At 33.9% G+C, this 24,757-nt stretch overlaps 2 protein-coding genes across 2 annotated transcripts; both read right to left on the reverse strand.

The window, feature by feature from the left end:
- Positions 1-6,753: 6,753 nt before the first annotated feature.
- On the reverse strand, positions 6,754-7,400 carry K441DRAFT_663813 (uncharacterized protein). Its single transcript, XM_067649262.1, has 3 exons — positions 7,283-7,400; positions 7,111-7,243; positions 6,754-7,017 (listed from the first exon to the last, which is right to left on the reverse strand). Exons 1-3 carry the CDS (start codon positions 7,302-7,304, stop codon positions 6,924-6,926), a joined length of 249 nt encoding a protein of 82 aa, XP_067501589.1. The 5' UTR covers positions 7,305-7,400; the 3' UTR covers positions 6,754-6,923.
- Positions 7,401-7,499: 99 nt separating this feature from the next.
- Positions 7,500-8,222, reverse strand: K441DRAFT_727960 (uncharacterized protein). The gene has a single exon (XM_067654166.1). It carries the CDS (start codon positions 8,184-8,186, stop codon positions 7,632-7,634), a length of 555 nt encoding a protein of 184 aa, XP_067501590.1. The 5' UTR covers positions 8,187-8,222; the 3' UTR covers positions 7,500-7,631.
- Between the last annotated feature and the right edge of the window lie 16,535 nt (positions 8,223-24,757).

The raw sequence follows: 24,757 nt of genomic DNA on the forward strand, positions 1-24,757 counted from the left end.
TTACAGAACTAGGTAAAATTAATAGCATAAATACATTTAATATCGTCTAGGTTAGGGCGTATCTAGTTCTTTGGTGCTACGGCTAAGCTAGTATAGCTCAGTCGGCCTAGGGGGGCGGAAATAAGGCGGCGGCCCTATACGGTACGCGCGGGAGATAGGTATAAGGTTAGGCGTTATGGTAGTGCGGTTTCTATTATCTAGGTCTTAGTAGTTCTATAGCCAGTCCTTACTATAACACGAGCTATAGTATGCGTATATAGCATATAGCTTAGTTCTAGGTATTAGGCTAAGCGGCTAGGGTTTAAATAGTACCTGGGTTAGGGTTAGATTCTTAGTAGTAGCGGCGCAAAGCGGACCTTCTTCCTTAGTCTCGGTAGGGCTGGCTGGCCTATCGTTTTAGTCTTAAGTATTAGGGTAGTCTAGTCTTCTACTATCTCGTTTCTTTGCAGCTATATGGGCTCCCCTTTATTAGGAACGTCTTTTACTATTAGGGCTTTATATATAGTCCTAGGTACTAGGCTTAGTAGTACTAAGTATCTATATAGGGCGTCCCTACTAACGTTGGTTATCCTCTACAGGAGGCAGTGCCTAAAGTAGTAGTCTAAGTTAAAGCGGATCTTAAGTTTCCTAAAGCTAGGGTAAGGCTTGTGCTTCTAAAGCTAGGGTATACCTAAGATAATTAGGGTAGTAGGCGAGAGTTTAGTAATAAAAAAGAGTATAGCTTTAGTATAGAGGCCGATTAATATTTAGGTGGTAAAGTAGTCTGTAATAAGCAAAGTTAGGATACTATCTGCGAGGCGTAGTGGCCTAGGTGCTAGCAGCTTCTTAATTATAACATTATACTTTCTTACAATAGACTTTACGTTAGTAAATGCCATTACAGTACTACCGGAGTCTACTAGGCTTACTATATTAATATAAACTTAGGGGTATAGGTTATATAATAAGGAGAGTTAGGTTTAAATAAGGATTAATTTCTTATTACTATTTGCTAATCTAAGATTAAGTGGCAGTTTACTAATAGAAAGGACTAATTAATCTAGTAATAGGGACCTAATCTTCTCGTCTTCCTCCTTATATAGTTTAGACCCTTAGACGCGACTTAGTCTAAGGGTTTGCTTTTTAACAACTAGGGTATAAGGCTGTCTTAATAGGGCGGTCTAGTGTCTATCTAGCTAGCGGTATTAGTCTTAGTTTTAGTTAGGGTATAAGAAAACAATACCTCGCCAATAACGTAGCCGTGTTTGTATTTACTAGCGCGAAGTCGCTAATACTAGGCGTTATTAACAGGTTAGGCTCCTATATAGGGTATAGTTTAGAGTAACTAAGCCGTAGGGTTAAAGGGGGGGGTTATCTGCCGCGGCTATAATAGGCTCCGCGGTTACCGCGTCTATAATGGACTTTATAGTTACCGCGTCCGCGGTTATTAGTTCGCGTTATTTAACGGGGTGGCATTAAGACTAGGTTTACTATCTTAGCGGGGTTATAGGCATCTTTTTAGTGGCTAGGTAGGCCATAGGCAAGGTATAGTCTATTATTAACGCGGCGCTTACGCTCTATATTTAAGATTCTATTAAGGTCTATAGGTTCTCTAGTTATTGCTAGGGTTAGGGTTAATATAGGGGCAGGGGCTTAGGCAGGTAGGCGGTAGTTAGCGTTCTTCTTAAGGTTAGCTTAGTATGTATAGTTTACAAGGTTCTTAGCGAACACATCTATCTGCTTACTTTAACCTATATAGTCGCTGTTATTAATTTTATAGGTAAGTCTAAGTGCCAGCTCTTCTATCTTTAAAGAGATAAACTTTTAGAGTAGGTCTACCTTCTATTCGTCTGTCTTCTTAGCGTAGGTTATTAGCTTATTAAGCTCTCCCTTTTAGGACTAGTAATTACGCTCGCCCTAGGGGAAATAGTTAAGCTTGTTCTTTATAACCTAGGTTATATTAAGGACCTTATAGTAGGTAGTAAGGTCTTTAAGCATATCTTCCTTAGTAGGCCATTTCCACGTAGATGTGTTATTTAGGTTCTTATGCATAAGCTCTAGGCCCTACTTAATAAACTTATAGGCCTTATCCTTTAGTATATCCGAGATATAAAGGATCTGGGACTAAACTATATTAAAGTAGTCCTAGTCCTGGTTAAAGACTCCCTTAATCTTAATATACCAGGTCTTAAATTTAGCTTATTATTCTAGCGGGGTACCTTTTCCGCTAAATATTGGCGGGNCTTTAGATCTCCGTTTTTTCTGCTAGGTTACTACCATTATTATAGGGGTTAATTGTTTTAGAACGGTAATAGTCTTTACCTAGGAGTTAATAGTTCCTATCTAGGAGGCGATAAGGGCACTAAGGTTTTCATTAGCTTTCTTATTGGCGGTGTTTGTGTTATATATATACTATAGTTCTGCTTTAATATTATTAAGGAACTCGTTGGTATAGTTAATAAGGGTAAGGTAAGCTTTGCTAGGCTTAAAGGTTTTAGGGTATAGTAGGGAGCGGTAGATTATCTATGCGATATTGGGGTATATCTCTATAAAGAGGTCTACAAAAACGTCACGGGAGTTCTAGGTTTCGGCCATTTCGGCGTCGTTAGTGTCGCCTATTTAAGTACTAGGTAAAAACTAAGGATCGTTCTAGGACTGTGCTGGGGATGTATTAGTTTTAGCAGAGGCGCGCGCAGGTCGCGATTGCTCTGGGGCGGAGGTTAATTAGCTAGGGTATAAGGAATTAGTAATCGCGATGGGGCGCAAATTAAAGATACCATAAACTATTATAGTGCTGTAATAAAGTAGACTAAATAACTACGCTATAGTATAAAGAGGGAAAGAAGGTAAAAAGGGGGTATTATATATAAATAGTAGGGCCGGCCGCCAAGTCGCTAGTGGTGGGCTAGCCAACAGTAGGAAACAGTACGAGATAGTATAAAACAGTATGCGTTAGGTCAGTGCCGTGACAACTTATTTATATTAGTCCCGCTATCCGTGCCGCTATTAGGGTCGCTGACATTATTAGGCCTACCACCTTAGTAATTGGTACTATAGTCGGTTTAATTAGGCAATATATTGTGGGGTATATTAGGCTAAGTAACAGTACTAGAAGGGCGGAAGGTGTCTAGGTTTAAGGAAAGGGACGCGTTAAGTACCTAGATATAAGTATTAGTCCAGAACTGTTATTATAAGTAGTTGTATACTGGTGGAAGTATATTAAAGCGCTACTTATTAAATCCTACGTCATAGTTAGAATCTAGGTCAGAAAGATTATTAAGACTATATTTAAATGGATTTAGAATTGCTTATATAGTAGGGTCGTTACTATATATAGTTACTTAATATCTTTTTAAGACGCCCTATCGCAGAAGCCCTAAAATCCGGTTCTGGCGCTCTATTAACTAATCCACCTATATAGCCTTTATCCATTCTTATATAGCTAATATTAGAGTTAGTTATGGCGTAGCCTAGGTAGTTAGAATAAGGGTAGAGAAAGAATAAATTACTATTAAGATTAGCACCTGCTTTAAGCTTTTGTTAGGTAAAACTACTACTTTTCTATTTATTAATAATATGGCGGATTATTATATAAATTAGTATAATAGCCCCAGGGCTAATTAGGCGCAAAAAGTGCTACGTATCTATACTAAACCTAAATTACTACCTTCCTTTAAAAAATAATTTAGAGAGACCGACTATAATAACCGGTGCTATAAAGCGGGATTGCTCGCCCTATAAATAGTTAGGAGAGTGCTAAGGTAGTATAGCTATACGTACTATTTTAGAGCATTAAAAGTCATCTATATAGAGTAGCTCTTCTACTTTAGCAATTATTTCCTACTTAGAGAGCTTTCTAAATAAGTACTTAGCCTTTATATAATCTTATATACGTCTTAACAGGTAAGACCGGAACTAGCTAATACTATTATATATCTATTTTATATTAGTATATATAGAAGTAATAAGAAGTAGCTTACCATGCGACATATTAATGGCGATGGTTTTTATATAGCCTCGCTAGAACCGTCGCCTTTAGAAACCCCATTATACTCTACTGCTTTATCCTATATTAAGTCTATTATCTTTTCTAAAGTCTTTACGTTCCCTTCCGGCTATAGCGTAAGAGAAAGACCTTTAGGAGCCTTACCTAACATTATAAACATTAAAAAGAAGCGCATAGCAGCTTTTAATATTAGTTTATCTATAAGTTTTAATTTAGGTTTACTGCTACGTTTTATTCCTTACTATCTTCTAACTATATATATACCGTATTAAGACTTCTATAGTTTATTACTGCGTATAGGCGCTATATAAAACGACTCGGCTATAGAGTTATCTTCGGCACTAGAGATAAGCTCTTTAGTAAAGGGACGGTAGCATTAGAGCCGCTTATTAGGGCGATTTAGGACTTATAACCGCTATTAAAGCGTAAGCGGGTGTAAAGGAATAGAGTCTATATAATAAATACTATAGTTAAATTCTGTATATGTAGATCTAGAGATTCTTCGTCTAAACTCTACTAAAGTTATTAACGATACGCTCTTCCTTAGGGCATTAAGCCTCTATCTTCTTTAGAATCGCTATTTGTATTTAACTAACGTTTTAGGATGCCATCCCTAGATACTCTATTGCCATATATAGCCATCTGCTAAAGTTAGCTGCATACTACCATATATATACTATTTATAGTACTTTAGCTTAACTACTATTCGCGTATACGTTTCTAAATTCTTCCCACACCAGTAGTGCTATTTTTTTTACCTTTACCTTAGTGGTAGGTATATATTAGTATTTCAAGTAGTTATATAAAGGGTAGTCTATACTTTATTCTTTTTAAAAGCTATAGTTATATTTTTTTAGGATAGTAGAGGTTAGTAAACCTTTAGTATAACTAATATAGAAGAAATTAAAGAAGTTAATAAAGATATAAAGATAAAGTATAATACTTTTAAATTATATATTTACTAGTATGGATATAGTTAATGAAATAAAGGAGTAAAGGGGGAGATTTTAATATTCTGCTGGGGAGCTTAGACCTATCACCAGCCTACTTAGGGCAAATTATAGCAGATTGCCGTATATCTTGCCGTCAGCTGCGTAATATTAAGAATTCCTACTAATAAGTAAGCACTAGAGCTAATCTTTATAGGTAAGAGCATTATAACCGCCTGCAAAAATGTAAGAATTTAACCAATTTATATGGATATGGCTAACCTTTTCTAGCGGTTTGGTAGGTCAACACTACCTAAGCAGTAAGTGCTTAATAGTTGTCCTTATTCTCTTCCCTTATTAAGACGTACTCCGGAGCTCCCCTTTATACCTAGTTAGCCTATAGATATACCCAAGACGCAAAGTTAGTTTAATCGCGCTATTTCTACCTTTTTTTACCTAGAATCTCCCTTAAAGCGTATTAGCTTAAGCAATAAGCTAATAAAGTCATTTTATGTTTAAAACTTAAGAAGAGCCTTCGTAGAGGAGCAACATAAGGCTATTCTATATATTAAAAAGCGGCGGTTATAAAGATTAGCTATTAATTTAGCCCTAAGTGTTAATAGAATTAATATACTTAATTACGAATAGTTAGAAGAAGCTTAAACTATAAAGGTAGAGATTATTATAAAAATAAAGCCTATTAGAGAAAAACGTACGGTAAATTAGAAGAGAAAGGCAGAAGAGGGTGGGTTATTATACTACTCTACTAATATAAAATCCGCAAAAATATGTATAGCTAGCCAGCCTCTTACTCTAACGAGCCCCTTTATTACTTAATTTACCTATATATCGGATATGCCGCCTTTACCTTTAAGCCAACCAACGGCTTTCTTAACTTCTTTCTATCTTGCCTTATTTTATAGCCAATTTACCTAAATTCCTAGGGATTAAATATACCAAATTCCCCATTACGTTAGCCGTTTTTATTTTTATTTTAAGGCCTCCTATAATTTAATTAGAAGCTTAGTTTTAAAATTTTATTTCTTTATAAACTTATCTGCGCGTATACTGTTAATCTAAAGAAAATTATTATCGTAGAATTGATTGTATATATTCTAATTTATATACGAGTTTATCTAAAACGTTCTTCTTTTATTTAGTGAAGTTGGTATTAGTTATATGGGTCTCTTAATATAGGAAATGTCGTATATTCGGTAGCCGTCTAGGTTTCGTCTATTTTATACTATATTTATAGAAAATTATTCCACTTTAATTATCCTATTAAAAGGATTTACCTTGCCTCTATTATATAGACGGAATAGCTTAAAAAGTGCTTTATAGTATACTTAGTATCTACCATTCTTACCTATATAATTTAAGTCCTATACTAATACCAGCAATTCTAAACGGGCAGCCTACATTCCCTTTATTCTATCTATTACGTTCTTATATTCTCGTATAAGAACTTAGTCCCTTTATAGGGCAGTAGTCCGTATCTAAACTGGATTGCAGCGTGCCTGTACTTTATATGGTCGATTAAGATTACGGAAGTCTTTACTACACCACCTCGTCAATTCCGGTTGTTAGCGCCTTACTAGTGACGCCTCTCGGGCGGAAATCCTCATATAGATTAGTATGAGTTTCCCCGTCTTGGCAGTGAGCTTCGAAAGACCTCAATATCAAAAATTTATGAAGCTTTTTAAAACTAATGATTGTATGGTAGATTGCCTATATACGAATATTTCTGAAGTTATAGTAGCCAAATGAGTGTTAAAATTAACGCTTAGCAATTAAACGAGTGTCTAAATGTCTCCTCTAAGCTCCTGATCGTCCTAAGCTCCTAATCGTCCTCTAAGATCCTGATTGTCCTCCAAGATTTCTATTGTCCTCTACTACTTGGTAGGTCCCCCTTCTGCTTTAATTACTGCCTGAAGGCGTGCAGGCATAGAAGTAACTAGATCCTTAAAGTAGCAGGCCTCTAGATTCTCCCATTCAGATTTAATGGCTACTTATATTGCTTCTTTTGTTAACGGGCGAGGCTTCCGCTTAGCTAATTGAGTCTTTATTAAATTCCAAACGGCCTTAATTAGGTTAAGATCCGGGCTATTTGCTGGCCACTAAAGTAACTTAATATTATCTTCCTGGAACTTGGCGATGGTAATACGAGCTCTATAATAGGGAGCTCCATCTATTTACATAATTGTTAGGGTACTTCCAAATTTGTGATTAGGGAAATATACACTATACTTAGCGTTGTAGAAGTCGTAGAATTTTTTAAGCTTTGGATATATGTGATCTAGGAAGCCCTGCGCCGTAATATTGCCCCATTCTTCCTTGTTCTAAAATAGTAGAGGTCCTTTTTCTGCACCATAGAATGCAGCCCATACCATCGTATGAGGTATGTTAGTGAACTTAGGACGGAGGTAGTTAGGAAGAAATCGTTTATTAGGTCTTTGAATGATATAGAGCCGCTAGTGCCCACTACGATGTATAGCTGCCTCATCTGTCTATATAACTCTCCACCAATCCTCTTTTTGGAAGTGACGGTAAGCCAATGTAAATGCTAACCGGGCGCGACGGTGAGCTGCAGTAAGCCAGGGCTTTGTATGAGCAATGCAGCGTCGAAAGCCCTCCTTCTTAAGATATCGGGCGACTGTAGAGTCGGAACAAGGGACTCCTGCGTGGAAGGAAAGCTCCGAGTAGGTAAGGTGACGCGCCTAAGCATTTGACTCTAGGAAATCAACTAGTCGACGCCGAATTGGCGAGCCGTATGTAAGAGCATTGCGATATCTACTACGTATCGGGGTCTGCGCTTTATTGACAATGTAGTGGACAGTAGAATATGGTTGCTTAACTAATACAGCAATGCGAGAGATAGGTTCTTGAAGGTAGCGATAGAGGCCTTTGATCGTGCATCTTAGGGAGTAAGGAATAAGCGCTCGAGCGTTGCTTTCCTGAAGCTGTTGGCGACGTTGAATACGTTCTGCAGCTCGCTCCTCCCGCTCCTGTTCCTCGCGTCTCTCTCGTCTATTAAGACGAGCAATTGCTTGGTGAATGCGACGGTTCGGGGTAGTAGGCGTTGGAGTAGAAGAACTAGATGTAGCAGAGCGAGTAGGAGTATTCGGCATAGTTGTATTACTAGGTAAGAAAGGAGTAAATAAGCTAAAGAAGCTTCCAAAGCTAGGAAGGCGCAGTGGAGCTCCAGGAGGATCAGGTAAAGTAGGTTCTAGAGTTCCTTCCGTACGGGAAGGATCGTACCCAGGAGATGGCATAGTGGATGCCTTTGAGGATAGAATCTAAAAGATTTTAGTTAGAACTTGTTGTAGGAATATGCAAATTTAGTATAAAAAGTGGTAAGGATGGTATTAACTTATAACAGGCGCAGATAAATATCTTTATACTTAAATCTGTAGAGCCATCCAAAGTCCCTTACGATCGCGCCAAGACTTAATATTTACCTAAACTTAGAAACCTCATCTGTAACCACCGCCATTAATATCCGTCTTAACAGCGTGATTAATATATCTAAGGGCCTATTTCTAACTTCTGCGAAGTTACCTAGGATGAAAGCAAGCTATTTTTGAACTGATTACCGCCGGAAAGGCCATTCGGACGTAAGAGCTGGCAATCGTCGTGATAGAGGCTTGAGGAAGGTCGTGATAGAGGCTTGAGGAAGGTCGTGATAGAGGCTTAAGGAAGTTGAGGATTGTCAAACAACGCGTCGGCGGCTTAGAAGAGGGGTAGGAAACTAGAAGACGTGTTATTAATTAGTAGACTTCCTGAGTCAGGTCCCTTACCGCGTGGAGTTCACCAATACACCTAATCACGATGCGGCTGGCAGAGGCGTCGAAAAGCTTCAAATTGACTGTCAGGTGAGGTTGTTCGGCAGTCTCTTTCTGATATTCAGCTGCCAAGCCGGAGAGACTGAATTTGTATTAGTTGGTGGCTTAATCAAAAGCGCTAACAATCGGAATTGACGAGAGGGTGTATGTTAAATATAGCATATTATAGAGTAATAAATACTAATAAGTAAATCTTATGCCTAGGCTGTATCCCTTTTAAGGCGCTTAACGTCTAAATCCGTTGCTTATATACTATTAACTCGCTTATAATATTTCCGTATAAACGAAGCTAGTTTTATAATAAATTTATTAATACCTAGCCTAGTCTAAATTTCGTAGGCTCTGCGCTATAAATTTAGGTTTATTCCGCATATTAAAAACATTTAGTTAGTTAACTGGCAGTAATCCCATCTATATGGCTTATCTATTAGGTTAACTATGCCTAATAATAATGCAATGTATAAATCTTCCATAGTATTAACTGCTAGTATTAGCCTTATATTTTTCTATAGCTCCATCTCTTATATTACTATAGTGTTTATTAATTCCGTATTAAGATAAATTATTTGCTCTTTATACCCTTTATACTTATTTAATCTTTAATAGAAATTCTTCTAAGGAATATATGCCCTTTCGCCGTGCTCTATTATAGTTCTTATTAGGGCGCTAAATATATAAATTATCTCCGGATAGTGGGAAATTGTATAAAGTTTAGGTATATTAAAATTGGGTAGGTTTTTATCGTTAGGTCGGTACAGTAAGAACACCTTCTTAGTCTTATCTATTTAATATAATATAGCTTTAAGATATTTAATTGTATCTTTATTATATAATTTATATTCGGCTAATAATATAAAGTTAACTATAGCATAAGTAAACAGCATTGCCCCCTTGTGCCTATATAGCAACGGTGCTATAACTAGTATAATCTAATAAAGAAGGGACTTGTACATCTTTCTAGTCCATTAGCTTAACTTTACAAAGTTATCCCATCTAATTATACCCTAAAAGGGTTTAACCTTAGCGAATTATGCGGTTAGAAGACGTTCTACCCTATCCTTAGCAGATAATAGGGTTTTTATACTACTTTAATTAGTTATTAGAACCTTCCCTTTCCCTTTTTTAATATTAAGTAGTAGTACCTAAAGCCAGCTTATTAAATGCTTTGTAACGCCTTTATATAGCTAGTGTAGTAAATTAGGGGCCATTATAGCGTATATATCCGCTATATAATGGAACTAGGCAAAATTTTAAATTAGCCTAATATACTTAGGGTCACTGCGATCTAGCTATAAGTTTTACTATCATTTAAGTTGCTTAATAGTCAATTTATATGTCCGTCGCGGCTATTTACTAGATATAGTGCTTAATAGGTTACCTCGTTTATAAGGCAGTATATAATATATTATATAGTATTACCCTAATTTTACTCCTATTAATATAACCTACTTTTTATAGTCTGCTATAAACCTAGTAAGTATAGGGTAGCATTACCGGATAAACCCATTCGCGTATTGCATTGGTATGCCGCGCCTAGCAGCGCGTTTAAGGGCTAGTTTTTATATTAACTTAAGTACCTATATACTACTAAGGTAAATACTTACGTTTAAATATAATGCTTATTACTTAATAGTATATATCTAGCTTGTTTATCTAGTTACTTAGTAAGTCTATAGGTATATAACCTAAAAGAAGTATTACTAGCCTACTAGCTGTACGTTAAGTCTTTAATAAGATATTAAGTATCGTAATATAAACCAGATACGCCTTTTTGTCTCTAAATAGTGTAGTTAGCTTAGTTTAGTCGCTACTAGGTATTACCATAATAGCCGTCGTACTATTAGGTAATTAATCTTAAATCTTCTACTAACGGTCGGCTATATATGCCTTATTATACACTCTATTACCTTTTATATTAAACTAATAAATAGGAGAATAAACCATATTATCTTTAAATGGGAAATAACTAATTAGAAAGGCTACTACGCTAAGTATATTACGGTGGTATATTTTTAGGTTTTTGCCGTATATATTAAGTTCTATAATTTGCTAGCTCTTACTACTTACACCTTTAGAAATAAAATATAGTTTTGTCTTAACTTCTTTTATATTTCAGCATAATATATATCCGTCCCTTATATTTTTAATATAGGGGTCTTATAGCCACGCGTCTATTTCTTTTGCTAACGTATTATTGCGTACCCACTAGGCAACTTACGCCTATTCTATAAAGCTTATAAAAGGGTAGAATATATTATTACCTTTATTTATTCTATCTACTGGCTAGCTAGGCCTTAGTGGGTGGTCGCAATCCGTAGCAGACTGCTGATTAGAGTTCCCCTCTAGGTAGCTAAGTAGGGTTCCTATATAGCGGCCAGTCACTTTATAATAAGTTTAGGTATAATAAATATTTAAAGTAGAAAGGCTTGTTACCGCGTAACTATACGTTTTAGTACTAGTTAGTTATTCTACCAGTGCTATATTACTTAGCTCCTCTGCTAATATTAAGCCGGTATTTCCTGTAATAGTTAGTAAAGTATTATTAACAGCAGTGTTAGTTGCTATAAGGTCATATACCTATTATTTTATAGTAAATTTGTTATCTTTATATATATCCGCTTAAGCCTAAATTATAGGATAGATATTATCCTATTAGTTAAGATAGTCTATACCCACAGCTTTACAGTATAGCTTATATCGCGCCAATCCACCCACAATAGAAATCGTGCGCTTATATTTGGGGCACTAGCGATTTATTAAGCCTATTATAATAGCGACAAATGCGGCTCCTTATGTTGTTATTAAGATTAGATAGGTAGGTTTATGCCCAAAAAGGGTAAAGTATTGTATAACTAATCTAATGGCCGTAATCTGCGGCGATTTACTAGCTATCCTAATAACTATAACGGCTTGCTCCTTTTAAATTGTAAGTTAAATACACTAAGTAGTATATTATCCTAAGCGCTAATAATATATAAAGCAGTATTGTATCCTATAGTACCTATTATAATCAATTTACAACCGCTAAATATTTATAAACCTTTAATCCCGCGTCCCTTATTAACACTATATATACTTAATATAGTAATAATATAATTAAATAGTGTGTATACTATGGAGGAGGTATAGTATAAGTCTACCAGTAAAACTCCTAGGAAGGATGAGCAGATTATATCTAGGTTTAGTATTAGTAGCGCTCGTTTATATAAGATTAAAGGGGTAGTTAAGGACATTATAAATAAGAGCAATATAATATCTATACGCTTCTAAGACCGAATAAATTACGCTATTTAAAGTGAGATTATAGCTAAAATCGTTAATTAAATCCTAGAGTCCAGTAATGCTCTAGTTAGGTGGACTAAGGAAGTAGCCTAATATCTCCTTACTCGCATATAGTTAAATATACGTAAGAAAGCTGGCTAGGCTAGTGTTAAATTAGGACTTTAGTATAGAGCTATAAATTCTGCTATAGGGTACCCTTATATAGAGCCTTAGGACGTATATTAATTTCTTTTACTTAAATATGCTAACAAATATAACGTTTAGGGTCTTATAATCTATATATACCGAGATTTAAAGAATATACCACAGTCTATAATTTATATGGACTTAAGTGCTAGTCTACTTCAAACTAACTTAGCGGAAGGGTAGATAAGTCTTTTAGATTTCCCTAAATTTCTTAATATTGCCTAGGACGCTAGAGTTAACTTAGAGATAGAGGAGTTATAGGTAGATATACTAACAATTATACTAGTTCGGAATGTGGGACTTTTAAAGTATATAATATAATAAACACTTAAAGCCTCTAAGGATATAATTGTTTTTATAGTTATAAATATACGCGGTATATAGTATTAGTCCTTATAGCTTTAAATCTAATACTATTTAGAGTCTTAATTATTTACTAGGAGCCCTACTTAAAAGGGTGTATTAAAGCGGTCTTAATTAAGCTAAAATATTAATCCTAAATAGGTAAAACGTCCTAAGCGTATTAACCCTTATTCTTAGGTTATATATTTTAATATACTTTTAGCTCCGCCTATTATACTAGTTTTATAAAGAATATTTTCTATAACTAAAGGAAGCGCATTTAGCGGCAATCTGCTATAGCAAATTGCCCTTTAACTTACGCGCATTACATTCTATTAACAAGAGCATTTACCTTAGGCTTATCCACTTTACTTCACTCTTTACCTTTACTACCTTAACTAACTCTCACATGGCGCCTCTACGCGATATTAATTAGTTAATTAATTAGTTTAACTGCTAATTACTGCTTTAAGCTATAACTTACTCCCTAAAACTACGGCAATCTGCCTAGCAGATTAACTTTTATAATTAGTTTATCTTACCTACCTATTTTAAACTTGCACCTTTACTAATTACTAATTAAATTCTTCTACTTTTATATAGCAATACTCCACTCCTTCTTTATTCCGTCTTAGTATCTTTACATATTATAATAAAGGACTTAGATATTATAAAGGGATAGGATATTAATACTTATCGCCTTAAGGAAATTAAGAGATATAATTTTAGATAACATATAAGAGGCCAGGCTTAAAAAACCCACGTTTTATACTGCCAAAGATAAAATGCCATATAATTAGTTTATTTAGAAGATTCTTAGCGACTTAACTAAGAAGAAACGTGCTTTAAACAGCTAGTCTAAATAGGCTATTATTCCTTTTATATTATCCTAGAGGACCAATACTATTAAACGGCAAAATAATATAAAGTCGGAAGTTAAACCCAATTTAACCCTATAATAACGCTGGCATGTATATTTGCTTCTAAGCCAATCTCCGAATTATACGGTTTTGCATTACTAAATAAGCCATTCTTACTTAAAAATATAACCTTTTAGTTTTAAAGAATAAACCTAATTACCTAAAGCACTATGGAGCTTTATATAGTCTATAAATTTTAAAAGGCAATATAGAAACTTTAATAGTTAAAGAAATTAGTTTCTCGCTATTTTAAGAGGTCTTAGTATTAGTAGGTTTTATCTTAGATAAGAATAAAATTACCTAGCTTAACGTGGTCACTAATAAGGAGGTTTATATTACCTAGTAAGGGCTATTATAAGCCTTGTTTTAGTAGTATATGCTATATAATAGGAGTAGAGTGGAATTTCTACTTAAAAGTACGGATTATAAGTCCCTTTAACAACATCTAGCTATCTATATGCTAATAATTATAGCCGAGTATTTAATTATAAAAGCACCGTACTAATTACTAAATAAGTAGGGCATAAACCCTCCTAGAATTGCCAATACTCTAACCTATAGTATTTACGCGCTAAGGCCACACTTAAGAAATAGTAGAAGATCACGCCTAAGCCGATCCGTAAACACTTAGATATTAAGTTTATTAATAAAGACAGCAAGAATAAGAGTAATGCTTTATCCATCTTATTAACACGTAGCGGTATTCTAAGTTTATTAAGTCCGAAGAAACGTAATTACAAAAGGGAGTAACCTACTAGAGGTATTTATGGGCAAACTGCGGCAAACTGCGGCAAGCTGCTAGGAATAGCCGCAATGATCTAGTTATTTAGCCTATGGATAATCCCGACAATATAAAGCACGGTAAGGACAATCGCGATACTCCCTAGAGTAAAACTGCTTTGTATCCCTAATTAGCTTAAACTCTATATAATAATTTAACACTATACCCGCAAAAGCTTTCCTTAGTAAAATTATAGAAACTAATACGATCTAAGATACCTTAGGTAAAAATGCGCTTAAGGATAATATAACCCAAGCTAAGGAGATATAGGCTACAATACCTATTACGTAAAGGTATAAGCATATAGTTATATAGAGTACATCTTAAATTAGACTAATATTAGCTCTTTTTAGATTTTAAGAGGCCGCTATAGCTAAAGTAGGAGGCAAGGTTTAACGAATAGAGTAGTAGATATACGAACGTTTGGCTAAGCTATATAAAGTTCCTAAAAAGGCTATCTTAGCGAAGAACCCGGTCCCTATTTCTAGTAAATAGGGTCTAAATTTAAAGTTTGAATTATTTCTATACTAGCTATATAGCGTATTTAAGATATTCCACTAAGAGCGTATATAACTAAACGGTGGGGTTTTTACTAATAGTGTAAGAACCGGAAAAATCGTAACCGCGTACTTAACTATTGTCCTTAGTTACTACTATGCCATAAACCTAGATAAAGCGACTGCTAGTTAAGCGGCTAAGAATGTGAATTAGTATTTATAGAAGGATAACTAGGCTAAAGACGCTGAGTGTCCTAGCTAGGACAAGATGCCTTTTCTATACTTATATATAAATTAAAACGCTATATCTATAATATAAAGATAGCATAGTATAAATCTAGTTATTATAATTCTAAGTATAATTACTAGCTAGAGAGACAATTACATCTTATTATTTAAGGACTCTACGCTTATAATAAAAGAGTAGACGCTACTACGGTTTGCAATATACTATAAGATAAAAGGTATATCTAAAGAAATAGCGCAACTAAACCCTTAAGAATGGCTTTAAATGGGGACTTTAGGGGACTAGTTAGATTACAATGCGATAAATAATAGTCGGACTCTTATAGGTAAAAAGAAAACGCCCTACTTATAGTTCTTTAACGGCCCTCTATAGAAGTATATAGACCGTTATAACTACGCTCTTTAGCAGAATCTTATAGGATAAGTTTTATAATAATAAAAATTAAGAAACTTATATTAACCAATTCCTTTATTCTTAAAAAAAAATAGTTGTTATGGACGCTTTAAGTACGATGTTACGACTACTTGGGGAAGAGTCGGAAGAAGCTAGTTGGTTAATTTAGGCACGGTCTAGGATGGAACCGGTAGAACCATGTGACGAGGAATGGTAGCCGAGGTCACATAATGTGCTACGTATTAAACGAGAGGAACGAGAGGAACTTACGTACCTTATATATAAGACGTACATCACATACAAGAAGGATTTCATAGGAGTACGGTTGTGTATTTAAGGACCTTTAGTCCCTACCTAGATAGTTTCTTCCTTATAGTAATTCTTAGAATATAATTAGAGTTAATCTATTAGGCCACTCCACTAGTTATTATTACGTTATCGACTATTATACTTGCATTTCCTACACACCTAGCCTAATAACAGGACCCACCGTAGTTCTTGCTATAAGGTTCCGTTACACAATTACTACCTAGTTACAGTATTAATATAAGAGGTTGGATAACATGCCACCAAAAGCAGCTACTATAACGCTATTAACGGCAGCAACTACATTAAGGTTAGGTAACAACACTAATATAGCAGATACTAACTTATAGCAACCTATAACGGTCGGATAACTATAAGAGATAGTTAACCAGCTAATAGAAAATAATGCGACGTTAAAAAATAGGATTAATAGGATAGGCGCAGTAAAGGTTAAGTTACCATCAATTAAAAGATACTTAGGAGAGAGATTAAAGCTTAAAGGATTCCTTACGTAAATATACTTTAAGGTTATATAAGAAGGAGCTAAGCTGGCAATACCTATAGATTAAATAGCATACGCAGGATTATTTTTAACAGGAAGAGCATTTAAATAGTTTAAGCCTTACCTTATAGAGATCCAGGTAAATAGAATAACGACTACAAACTAAGAGGTACGGTTCATGTTCTTAAGCTAGAATGGATTTATAGAGTAACTTATACAAATGTTCGGAGACCTAAAGGCAGTAACCACGGCGAAAAGAAAACTCTAAGATATTACGCAACAAACCTTAGCAATTAAGTATATAACGCAGTTCCAAACGTTAGTAATATAAGTTAAGTGGAATAATAGGGCGCTTATAGCACAGTATAAATAAGGACTTAAGGCTAAAGTCTAGGACGCGATTATCCTAATAGAAGATATGGACACCCTAAGGGAACTAATAGATTAAGCGATTAAGATTAATAATTAGATCTACCAAGGGAACAGGCTAAGAGAGGCTAGGATAGAGTTCTATAGTTATATAAGGCGCAAAGTACATAACAACTAAAGCTAAGTTAGAAACTATAGTATAGCGTAGAGCTAATGGACCTAAGTAGTACTAAAGAAGCCTATAAGAGATAGAGTAAGAAACCGTAGAAACCTAGGGGACAAGAATTAAGTAATTAAAGGTCTAAGGAGCAGAGGCTAAACCAGGGATCTTAGCAGTAGAAGATGTTTAGGCAGACTCTATAGCAAAAGCAATGGTTTAGAGAGGGAGCTTATATAAATTACGGAAAATAAGGTCACTTTATAAGGGATTGTAAAGATAGTTAGAGATACTATATAATAAAGGGAACTAAACTAATGGTAGACGATATACACGTATAGAGGGACGATAATGCGCTATAAGGAATAAAAGAGTGTTTAATTAAAAGTTTTGCGTTTTATTATAATAACGCATACTAAATTTATAAGGACGCTAAGTATAGCGTAAGCTACTAGCTATAGGAGCTAGCACCTATAGGATATAGAGGAACCAATAAACTAGTTTACAGATTGGACATTAAGGACGATAAATTTAATATAGGTGAAACATTCCATAACAATAAGGCAATATAAGCGGTTTACTAGAAATACGCAGCTATTAGAGATGTTATACTAAAGGTAGAGGATAATTCCACTATAGAATAGGGAACATTAGTAGGGATCAAAACCCCACTAGATACGATGTCTATCGCTTTATAAGACGTAAGAGAAGTAGGATAATAAACTACTTCGGCACTTAATAAAGGCAAAAGGCTAAAGGCTTAAGATTTTTAAGACGAGATAAGGCAAGCTTAAGGACCTATAACGGACAAAAATTGATAGAGCAGAGTAGTAGCTTAGTTTAAAGATATACGAATGAGCTTGGGACGGAAGTTCCCATAGGTATAAGATTCTTAAGACGAGATAAGTGAGATTTAAGACTCTTAAGATAAGATGAGAACACTAAGTAAGCCTAGTTAAACTAAGGCAGGAGCTAAGCTTAAGTTAGAAGTAAGCTTAGGATTAAAGAATTTAAGGGGTTAAGAATTTGGAGTGCAAATTAGGATACCTATAGGTAAGAGGTAAGAGGCTTCTTTATAGATTAGAGAATCTATAATACAAATAGCAACTAGACTAGGAGACAGATATATGGACCCAGAGGACTTACTAGTAGAACATAGTGTTCGGACTAAAGATTAAAAAGTCAATACTAAGATTAAGAAGTAAGATAACTTTAAGGATCTAAGCGCAAGGCGCAAACTAAAGGAAACTATAGACGAATTCAGAGCAAGAATTATCGTATGGTAAGAATAGAAACTAGATAAAAGATCTAGTATATTAGGACGTATAAAGGACAGAGCGCTAGTACGAAGAATTACTAATAGGCTAAGAGCAGGCACACTAAGAGCTAAGTGGCTTATTAAACTAGAAGATAAAGAGGATCTAGGAATCCTAACTAAGTTTAAAGAACGATATATAAAGGGCTATTATAATGTAGTAATAAGAAGATACTTCCTTATGGATAAGCCGTATACACTCTAGTAGCTGTACTAAAAGTAGTATAGGTAGAGGCATAACGATAAGTGGGAAGATTTCTATATATAGTTAGATAAAAAAGTTATCTAAGACCACCTAATTACTAAGAAGGCTATAACTTATATTAAAGGAGCCTTAATTATAACGTTAAAGGATCTAAAGGAGCGTTTAGAGGACTAGAGAAGCAAAAGACGCATTTTAGTACCTGCAAATAAAGTTATAACGTTTAGATTAGTATAACAGAGGTTTAAACTTAAGGATAAAGATAAGCTAAGAGTTAACCTAAAGTACCTAGTATACTATACGTTATTATAAATTACGTGCGTGGACGATATATATAAAATGTATAAAAATCCAAAGGAAAAGAATTGGAAATACCTTATAAGGATATACTAGATAACGGATAAGTAATAGTATAAGAATGCTAAATATATATATAAATGGCATCCAGCAGAAATCTAAGAGGAAGGGGATTTAATACTTTAACCAGGAAGATTCCTTATAGAAGAATGCTTAGATGGATAACAGTGGTAGGAATACCTAGAGAATATGTGTTTATGGCATATTAAAGATAAAAAGCAAACTAGGCATTGGCTAAAAAGTAAGCCAAGTATAACAGGATTAAGTAGTTAATAGTTAGGAAAAGTAGAGGCCTATAGGATTAGAGGGAGCTAGTAGTAGAGCCTTAGACCCTTAAAGGAATTTAAGGATAATACCTAAATTTATAAGTTAATTGGCAAGATTAGCAGTTTAAGGCATTAATAGATAGTGGAGCAATAAGGAACTATATCTCGCTAGCAGTAGTTAAGAGAATGGGATTACCTTATTAGCAAAAGGAGGAATTTTACCTATTAGTGACAATTTTAGGAGATCCAATAGCCTATAGAGGAGGGATTATTAATCTTAAAATAGGACCTATTTAGTTAACTATTAAAAGGAGATAAATTAAAATGTTTTTTAATATCCTACCATTAGAACGGGATAAGGTAGTATTAGGAATGCCTTAGTTATAAGAATATAATTTAAGGATTGATTGAATTATAGGTTAGGTTAATATTAGGGATACTTAACGCCGTAAGATATAATAACAGGCCAAGTTAGTATAGTACTAAGTCGGAGCAATATATAAAGAGACTAAGTAAGGCTTAAGTTATATACCTAAGAGATACTATAAGTATAGCAAGAAACTATGGTTACTAGAAAGTAAAAAGCTGTTAGAGTATATAGCATAGGACTATAAGATAGAATTAGAACTAGGAATAAGTCTAAGGTTTTTTTTAATCTATAAGCTTACTAAAGAAGAAGGTAGAGCATTAAAAGAGTTTATCTAGGAAAACTTATAAAAGGGATATATTAGACTATCGCAGTTATTAGCGGGATATCTAGTACTGTTTATACTAAAGAAAAATGGTAAACTAAGGCTGTATATTAACTATAGATAGTTAAATAGCATTATAAGAAAGGATAGATATCCTTTACCCTTAATTAGCGAAATCTAAGATAGGATAGGTAATGCGTAAATCTTTACGAAGATAGATCTAAGATGGGTGTACTATTAGATTAGGATTAAGGAAGGCGACAAATAGAAGGCAGCCTTTAGGTTAAAGGAAGGACTATATAAACTATTAGTTATGCAATTTAGGCTTATAAACGCACTAGCAACGTTCTAGAAGCGTATTAATAATATATTAAAAGAATACTTGGATGAATTTATTATAGTATACCTTAATAATATTATTATCTACTTAATAACTGAGGAAGAATACGGAGAATATATTAAATAGGTCTTAAAGAGACTATAGGAAAAATAGATGCTAGTAGTAATTAAAAAATGCGAGTTCTTTACCAAAAAGACCGATTTTGTTAGATTTATTATTAAACTAGGCCAACTTAATATAGATCTAAAGAAGATTAAGGCTATAGTGAATTAGTAAGAACCAGAGAACGTTATATAGTTAAGATTGTTTCTAGGGTTTTATAATTACTATAGAAGGTTTATAGCGTAGTGGTTAAAGGATATTAAGCCACTTACGTAATTAATAAAGAAAGAAGAACTATGGGTATAGGGAAAGGAATAAAGGGAACCCTCTAAGAAAGTTAAAGAGCTGTTTACCTAGGAGCCAGCTCTTAAGATCTATTAACTAGGATTAGAGACGGTTGTAGAAACGGATGTATTGGACTATATACTAGGGGCGTGCTTTATATAAAGGTATTAAGATAGATAGCACCTAGTGGCATACTATAGTCGGAAGATAATACTACTAGAGTTAAACTATAACATTTATAATAAGGAGTTATTAGGTATAGTTATAGTATTAAAGGAATAGAGAGTGTTCTTATAAGGTATAAAGAAACTATTTATGGTTAAAACGGATTATAAGAACCTAATAGGGTTCTTAATAACTAAAGAACTTAACTAAAGATAGGTTAAATAGGCAGAGATGCTTGTAGAATACTATTTTAAGATTTAGCATATTAAGGGTATAGATAATACGCAGGCAGATACTCTAAGCTGTAAAGCTAAACTATAAAATAATGAGAAGCCATTAGGGGCTTTACTGTAAAAAGACATGGATGGATTAATTAGGTATAATTATCTAAAGATTATAGCGACTTAGGAAGATAAGGAGCTAGAAAGAGTCTATAAGATACTAGAGAGCCTTTAGGTATAAAGAATTCTAAAAGCATAGCTAGAAGATCCATAGACGGATATATATAAAAATTAAGAAGTAAAGTATATCCTAAGAAGCATAGCAGAGTAATTTATGGAAGAGTTCTATAAGGGATTAACTTAAGGATATAATGGAGCTATGGGCTTAGTGTTAAGACTCTAAGAGGAGTATATTATTAATAGAATCTAAAGAATAGCTAGAAAGGTTATAAAGGAGTATCTAGATTGCTAAAGGAATAAACTAATAAGGTATAAGCTATATGGAGGGCTATAACCTATTAAAACACTAGAGAGACTATAGGAAGTTATATTATAGGACTTTATTATTAAGTTACTAAAGTTAAGAGATCCTATTACCGGATAAGATTATAACGCGATCTTAGTGATAGTAAATAAGCTTATAAAGTAGGGATACTTTATAGCATATACAGAAGAAATCTCAGCGGAAGATGTCGCTAGAATCTATGTTAAAGAAGTGTTTGTAAGACATAGAGCATTAAGTAAGATTATATTAGATAGAGATCTAAGATTTATAGTAGTATTTTAGGAGGTATTCTTAGCGGAGTAAGGAGTTTAAGCAGTAACTTCTACCGTATATTATCTATAGACAGATGGTTAAATGGAAAGATTGAATTAGATACTAGAGTAGTATCTAAGGCATTATATTAATTATGTATAGAATAATTGGGTATTACTATTACCAGTTATATAGTTTGCATACAATATAACACCTTAAAAAGGAATAGGCATAATACTATTTAAGGCAAATTACGGATATAAGCTAAGAACATTATTATTATTACGGTAAGTAAAGAAAACGAGTAGTATAGCCAAAGAAAAAATAAAGACGTTAATGAATCTTTATATAGACCTTATGGAATTAGTAAAGAAAGTATAAAAGAGAATAAAAAGGTACTATAATACTAAGAGATCTAAGGGACCAGATCTTAAGGAGGGAGATAAAGTATAGCTACTATATAAAAAATTCAAGAGTTGACGACTAAGTAAGAAGTTAGACTATATTAGACTAGGACCTTTCGAAATTATATAGAGGATTTCACCGGTTACATTTAAGTTGAACCTACTAGCTAAAATAAAGATCTACCCTATATAGCACATTATAATGCTAAAGCCAGTATATAGGAATATTAAGCCACCGGTTTATAAAGCAGACACGTATAGAGGATAAGAAGAAGATAAATGGTAAGTTTTAAAGATTGTTAGTTACGAGGACATTAATAATAAAATATAGTATAAGGTTAAGTGGATAGGCTATAACGAGACTACCTAGGAGCCACTAGAGAATTTAAAGAACGCTATAGGAAAGGTATAGGAGTATTAGAGGAGATTAGGTTAGGCAGTATTAATAAAGAAGGATTACTAAAAAATAAGTTACCTAAGGGGGACCTAAGAAGAGCAGTTGCTAAATTACTTAGATCTATTTCCTTCTCTATTAGAAGAGAATCCGTTTTTTTATTACTAAGTTCCTACAGACCCTATTTTATAAGTTTCCACTCCTTAAAATAAACCTTCTTATAAACCTTCTTAAGATAAAGTAAATAAGTAGACGCCGTAATCCAAGCATTTAAAGCCTTCTGTTCCGTATTATAAAAACGTTCCAACTTAATAAGGGCTTAAGATAGTTTACTATCTAGCCGCGCAGCAGCAGATTAAATATAAGACCCTAAGATAAATCAATTAGGGAACCAGACGACTATTAAGAGTAATAGGTTGCGCATATTTAGCATTAGATATAGAGCGAACGTTATAGGATAAATAAACATTCGCTTTAGTGCACTCTAAGTAAGAAAACGGTTGTTATAAAGATAGGTTCGCCAACGTAATATAAACTAACCCCTCTTTCGAACAGCAAGAATATAGAGACGGCATAATCTCACTAAAAGATAATATTGCAGTAATAGTACGAGCACGACGTTGGGCGTGTGAAGAAGAAATTACTTTAGGTATAATAAGCAATAATGTTAACCAAATTAATTAGATGGATATTACACCTCTAGTAAACAACTTAGAGATATTAGGAATCTTTAAGAACGAAAATAAAGAGGAGGGAGATGGTGTTACGGACGCTTTAAGTACGATATTATAACTACTTAGGGAAGAGTCGGAAGAAGCTAGTTAGTTAATTTAGGCACGGTCTAAGATAGAACCGGTAGAACTATATAACAAGGAATGGTAGCTAAGGTTATATAATATGCTATGTATTAAACGAGAGAAATAAGAGGAACTTACGTACCTTATGTATAAGACGTATATTACGTATAAGAAGGATTTTATAGGAGTACGGTTGTGTATTTAAGGACCCTTAGTCCCTACCTAGATAGTTCCTTCCTTGTAGTAATTCTTAGAATACAATTAGAGTTAATCTATTAGGCAACCACTCCACCAGTTATTATTACGTTGTCGACTATTATACTTGCATTTCCTACACACCTAGCCCAATAATAGGACCCACCGTAGTTCTTGCTATAAGGTTCCGTTACAATAGTACCGCTATACCTAAGATTCTTTACCTAGGCTATTTCTAGTATAGTAATAGAGAATGGTGTTATAGATATATACTAGTTTATTATAAGCGCCCTTAAAGATATAGATTAGGCAACTGCTTAAGCTAACCTAGTATTTTTAGAAAATATATGTCCGCGGAAGTTAATAAAATAGCTAAACTATAGACCTAATTTTTAAAGCAGGGAAGGAGTAACCCTAAAAGTGCCTTGCAGTCTACGACATATAAAGAGTTAATTAAGGTCGGCGGCCTAATTTTTATAAATTTTCTTATTTACCGTAACTGGGATACTATTGACTTTAATAACCAAAAACTAAAAGCTGTCCCAGGCTAGCTCTAAATTTAATATATAAAGTATAATTATAAAACTAAAGAACTTAAATTCCTATATAGTATAAAAGGTGCAATAGTATTAGAAATAGAAGAGGCATTTTAGCAGAAAATGGTTAAATAGAGAGAAGATAGTTCTCCTACTAGGAAAAAACTAGTATAAATGGCCAGCAGCTCCTTAAGCAGCTACTTTATATGCTATAATACAGCGACAACGCCTAGGTTACTTTTATAGAAGGATAGATTTAATAAGGATCTTCTAGACGATAAAAAAAATAAACGTCTAGTCTAATACTATACTAACGCAGTTAAAAATCCTATTAAAAGCATCTTAGATTAGAACAAGGAGGAAATTCTTTATAATAACGCGAAGTTTAAGACGCTTTTAGCTATCTGTAAAGAAATTACAGCAGCACTATATATTAAAGGCTATTGTAGCAAATTTTTTATTAGTACTAATTTTTTATTTATTAGGGCGGTATATATACCAGTAAGTAGCAAAACACTCTATCTTTTTACCTCTTAATAGCAGCACGCTTAACTAGAACTTTAAGCTAACACTTATTTTAGGCCTTAGTTGCTAAATATAGCAAGGATGCCGTTATATGCCTCCCTAGAGGAATACTACTAAAGTAAAAAAACTATATAATCTATAACTTATAGAAGCAGCCAAACGGACCATAAATTCTCTTATTATTTCTAAAGGCTATTATAGAGGGTGTTACTATTAACGGCTTTCTATATTGAAAGTAGAATTCTAAATAAGCTTAAGTTTAAGAAAAATATAGACACGAATAAGCCCGGAAATTTAAAGAAGTAGCTAATGCAAATGTTATAGATTATAGTAGCGATATGTTTTTAATCCTTTTAGCACGGAATTGGGCAATATGCTAGGTAGTTTGCTGTAAATTTTTCTCTAGTGGAAGAAGTATAACAGACTATTATTTTTAAAATTAGGTAATATAGTGGGCAGTATTCCG

Source organism: Cenococcum geophilum (genome assembly GCF_001692895.1).
Source record: "Cenococcum geophilum 1.58 unplaced genomic scaffold K441scaffold_34, whole genome shotgun sequence".
In the NCBI taxonomy this organism is placed as follows: domain Eukaryota; kingdom Fungi; phylum Ascomycota; class Dothideomycetes; order Gloniales; family Gloniaceae; genus Cenococcum; species Cenococcum geophilum.